At 64.4% G+C, this 4,970-nt stretch overlaps 1 protein-coding gene across 1 annotated transcript; it reads right to left on the reverse strand.

Annotated features, from left to right (window-relative positions):
* Positions 1 to 681: 681 nt before the first annotated feature.
* Positions 682 to 4,101, reverse strand: PIPOX (pipecolic acid oxidase). Its single transcript, XM_014953078.1, has 8 exons — positions 3,933 to 4,101; positions 3,154 to 3,302; positions 2,533 to 2,734; positions 2,276 to 2,458; positions 2,064 to 2,213; positions 1,836 to 1,994; positions 1,620 to 1,695; positions 682 to 1,529 (listed from the first exon to the last, which is right to left on the reverse strand). The coding sequence occupies exons 1-8, from the start codon at positions 4,056 to 4,058 to the stop codon at positions 1,399 to 1,401; spliced, it is 1,176 nt and encodes a 391-aa protein (XP_014808564.1). The 5' UTR covers positions 4,059 to 4,101; the 3' UTR covers positions 682 to 1,398.
* Between the last annotated feature and the right edge of the window lie 869 nt (positions 4,102 to 4,970).

Consider the following 4,970-nt stretch of genomic DNA (forward strand, 5'->3'; position numbering starts at 1 on the left):
CCCCCCCCCCAAAAAAGGTTGTCGTCACACCCCCTAGCCCCCCACCCCTGCCTGGTTGTTTTGCACTAGCCCAGCTGTGCGTGTGTGTCCCCCCCTCCCACTCCCTTTTACTTTCAGTATGAAAATAAACGTCATTTCTGGCTGGTGACGCCGGCTGCCGCCTGCTCCGCGTGCTGGGGGGGGGTCACCCCATTGCTGGGGGGGTGTTTGCACGGTGGTGGGGTCTGGTGGGATGGATCCAGCCCTGGTGAGGATCCAGGAGCTGCACGGAAAAGCTGAGCCTGACCCCTTTCCCCAAACCTGCTGCACCCACGGGTGATGGGGAGGGGAGGGGCAAGACAGCCCTCGTGGGTGCTGGCACTGAATCATTTATCAATCTTCATAAATATGCAGATGAGCAGCGGGGATGGGAGCCCTCTGCCTGCCGGCGTTAATTATTTAACGTGGAGGAGATGATGATGTGCATCGCCGGCCGCCTGCGTGGCACGTGGCTCGGCCTTGGCTCTGGCACCCGCTGGCCCGTGCCGGGTGCTGCCCCCTGAACCCCCCCCCAGCCCCAGGGACCCCAGGACCCCGGCAAACCGGGCCGTTTGATCCCTTTCCCCACCATCTCTTGGAAAGAAATGGGCCGAGCTCGGCGCTCGCTGCCATAAAGCCACGCTGCGCTAATGCGCTTTCATTAAGTGGGAGCGATCTAATGATAATAAAATGGCACATTTAACATTAAAACATTTAACTTGACTCCTAAGCGAGTGTGTCTCTCCGCGCTGTTCCAGCTCCATCTTCATGAGGCTGACAAAGCTCCTTAATTTGTTTCCAGGGAGCGGGTGCTTGGCGGAGACAGCTTTGGCACCGCGCGGCACGGGGGGGATGCTGGGATGTGGGGGGACGGGGTACCAGGATGCTGGGATGTGGGGATGGAGAGGTGCTGGGATGTGGGGGATGGAGAGATGCAGGGGTGCTGGGATGTGAGGGTGCTGGGCTGTCAGGATGCAGGGGTACAGGGTGCTGGGATGTGGGGATGGAGAAGTGCTGGGATGCAGGTAGCAGGGATGCAAGGGTATGGGGATGCCAGGGTGCTGGGATGTAGGGGATGGAGAGATGCTGGGGTGCAGGGATGTGGGGATGGAGAGATGCCGGGGTGCTGGGATGTGGGGGATAGAGAGATGCTGGGGTGCACAGATGGAGGGGTGCCAGGATGCTGGGTGATGGGATGGTGGAATATGGGGACATGGAGATGGAGGGGTGCAACATATAGGGACACCAGGATGCAGGGAGATGGAGGGACGTGAGGATGGAGGGGTGCAGGGGTTCCAGCACGCTGGGGCTGTAAGGACACCGGGATGCAGGGACACAGCCGCAGGCCACCACCCTGTGGGCACAGCCAGGGTCCCACACCTACAGCACAGCCCGGAGCACGCCGGGGAAGCGGGTGATGGCGAAGGGGGCCGTGCTGTGGGATGGCTCCTCTCCCAGGCTCAGCTCACACAGCAGCTTCCCCACCACTGGTGCCAGCTTGAACCCGTGGCCTGAAGGAAGGAGGGGAGAGGTGTTGGGGGGCACAGCCAAGCCCACCGCCCCTGGCCAGGTCTGGGGTGCCGGGGGGAGCCCTCACATACCGGAGAAGCCGGCCCCAATGATGATGTTGCTGAACTTGGGGTGCCGGTCCAGGATGAAGTCTCCATCCGGGGTGTTCTGGGGGAGCCATGATGAGAGTGTGGGGTTCCAGGGTCCTCTCCTGGACCCAAGTTGTGGGGGGAAGGGATGGGAAGGGCCACCTTGGGGTGGAAGAGGGACCTCGGACACCTGGGTCCCACTACTAGGGGGGATCTCACCGTGTAGAGGCAGGTCTCCACCACAGCTGGCTGTGGGTCCAGCCCGGGCAGGTAGCTGCTGATGAAGCTGCTCAGGAGGGCAACGTTGGGGCGTGGGGTGCCCGGGGGCACCCGGTCCCGCTCCTCAGGGTCGGTGGGGCTGCCGTGGTGGTAGCACACCTGGGGGGCAGCCAGTCAGGGGTGGTGGTTGGCCAGGGGATCCCCCCTCCACCACCGTGCCCTGCTCACCTTGACCAGCCCCGGGTACTCGAGGGCGGGCAGCCCGTAGATGCCGTGGGGGGCTCGGCTCAGCCCTATGGCCATGAAGCAGGGACCGGTTCTGCCTGCGCCAGGGCTCCCCTCCTTCTCTCTCCAGTAGCAGACGTCGATGCGCAGGGGCTGGGGTCACCACGTTAGCCCTGGCCACCACCGGGCTGCCCCACGGTGCCACCGACCCTTACCTGCAGTGGCAGACGGAGGCCCAGGGGTGCCACGAGGGCACCGGTCCACGCTCCGGCCGCGATGATGAGCCGGGGGGCTCGGTACACCCCGGCAGAGGTGGTGACAGTGACCACAGCCCCCGGTTCGATGCGCAGCACCTTCTCCCCATCCCGCAGAGTGCCCCCGTGCCGGCGAAAGACATCCTGGGCGAGGATGGTGATGGGAGGTGGCTGCGGGGCCGGAGGACCCCCATCATATCCCCCTCGGCAGCACCCACCTGCACTGCCCGCAGCGCCCGGTCAGCGAAGAGCACCCCGCCGGTGCCATCCCACAGGGCCACCTCGCCGGCCCGGAGCCGGAGGCCGGGGAAGCGCTGGGCCAGCATCGTGGCATCGAGGACGTGGCCGTCACCCAGGCTGCGCCGACAGCCCTCCAGCTCCGGGTCACCCGCCGGCCCCAGAACCACCAGCCCCGTCCGCCTGTGCCCCGCAAGCTACGTCAGCTCTCCCCTCGCCCCCTCCCCCTGAAGAACCCCCCCTTGCTTTGCCCCTGGGGGAAAACAAGGTGCAGCAGCACCGGTGATGCTCGGGATGCTGGGCAAGGCTGCGTGGGATGATGCGTGGGGTGGGTCTGGATGCCACCATCATGCTTACCCCCCCCCGAAACACAGCAAGCTCCACCAGCCCTGACCCTGTCAGCAGGGGATCGTTTAGATGCTCATTTCCTTAATGGCACTTTCTTTACAGAGTCCCATAAATTACCCAGAGCCAGCAGCTGCCTCCCCACTGTGGGGACCGGGGTGGCCGCATCCTGCCCTGACGCGATGGCCACAGCCCCCAGCCCGGCCCCGTGGGGAGGGGACGGTGCCCGGTGGGGGCTGCATCCCCATCCCCGTCACCTGTAAAGGCTGGTGCCGGCCTCGGCCTCCAGCCGCTGCCAGAGGTGGAAGCTGTCAGGCATCATGCAGGCGTAGGACATCTGGGGGTAGGCGCTGCGGGTGATGCGGCTCTGCCCGTGCGAGCTGCCCCGCGAGTGGGGCAGCATGAACTGCAGGAAAAGGGGGACATGGGGGTGACCCCGGCCACCAGAAAGCCCTGACCCCCACCAGCCCCGCGGGCATCAGCGCTGTGCCACAGCGGGCACCTGGGGACACAGCCCACCGGGGTGCTGGCAGGATATGGGGGTGCTGGTGCTGGGGACATGGGGTCCTGGCACTGGGGACATAGGAGTGCTAGTGCTAGGGACACAGGAGTGCCAGCACTGGGATCACAGGGGTGCTGGCACTGTGGACTTGGGGGTCCTGGTGCTGGGGACACGGGGATCCTGGCACTGAAGATATGGGAGTGCTGGCACTGGGATCACAAGGGTGCTGGCAGTGGGGACATGGGGATCCTGGCACTGGGGACATAGGAAGTGCTGGGCACATAGGAGTGCTAGCACTGGGATCACAGGGGTTCTGGCACTGGGGACATGGGGGTTCTGGCACTGGGGACATGGGGGTTCTGGCACTGGGGACACGGAGGTCCTGGCACTGGGGACATGTAGGCACTGACACCACAGACCAGGGGTGTGGGCAGTGGCTCCCCTCCGTGCCGTGGCAGAGGGAAGCCAGGTCTGCAGGTGCCCACCCCAGCACATCAGGGTTGGGGACACGGTGGGCTGGGGGGACCCCGGTACCTGCTCCAGCAGGAGGGTGTCCCGGTGGCGCTGGGCCAGGTGGTAGGCGGCGAAGGAGCCCTGGATGCCGGCCCCGATGACGATGGCGTCGTAGGTGGCCCGGCGGGGCTGGCTGGGGGCAGCCATCTCTGTCCTTGTCCCCTTCCCTGCGGACAGCCGGGAGCTGAGCCAAGGGGAGGGACGGGGCAGAGTCCGGCGTGGCGCAGCGGATGTGGTGGAGTGGGCGGTGGAGCCTTGGCCACCCTCCAGCCTTGGCATGGATGGTGGGGGCACATCCTTCCGGGCAGGAGCATCCCCGTTCCCTGCCAGCCGGTGCCCGATCCCACCGGGGAGGGCAGCTCATCCGGCAGCGACGGCAGAGCTGGCAGCCTTGGGGGAGTGTGGGGGGGGAATTCATCCCTTTTCGCCCCCGCACCGCTGCCAACAGGGATTTTTAATCCCTTCCTGGCACATGGCACCCTCCGCTCGCCCTGACCCCAGCACAAAGGACCACCAGGACCAGTCCTCTTCCCCTCCATAACCCCACACCCCAGGGGACCACAGGGCACTGTGCCCCCCCATCACCTTCACCCTCAACCCCACGGCACCAGCATCGGGATCAGAGCTAGTGAATGGGATAAATAAGATGGAAAATGGTTTCCAGTACCCCCCCCTTCCCTCCCCACCCACCACTACTGGTTCCAGCTGTGGTGGGACAAGGGGCTCCCTTACCCTCCCATTTGTGCCGATGGAAAACCCCCCCCTCGCTTCAAGGCAAACAGGTTGGTTTTTGTTTTTGTTTTTGTTTTTCCTCCAGCACAATTTATCACAGCCATAAAATATTTGCTTGCCATCTTTTGTTGTTGTTATTATTTTATTTTTTTTTACCGGGAGATAGGGGTGATTTAGGGCTCGCTGGAGCAGCTGGGATGCGACGCGGAGCATCGTGTCCCACCGGCTGCGGCGGATTTTGCAAGCCTGCAAAATTTCGGGGTGTGATTTGGGGCTTGGGAACACTCAGTGATGCTCAGGGGGGGGGTGGGGGGGGGGAGGATAATG

Source organism: Calidris pugnax, unplaced genomic scaffold, assembly GCF_001431845.1.
Source record: "Calidris pugnax isolate Ruff unplaced genomic scaffold, ASM143184v1 scaffold133, whole genome shotgun sequence".
NCBI lineage: Eukaryota > Metazoa > Chordata > Aves > Charadriiformes > Scolopacidae > Calidris > Calidris pugnax.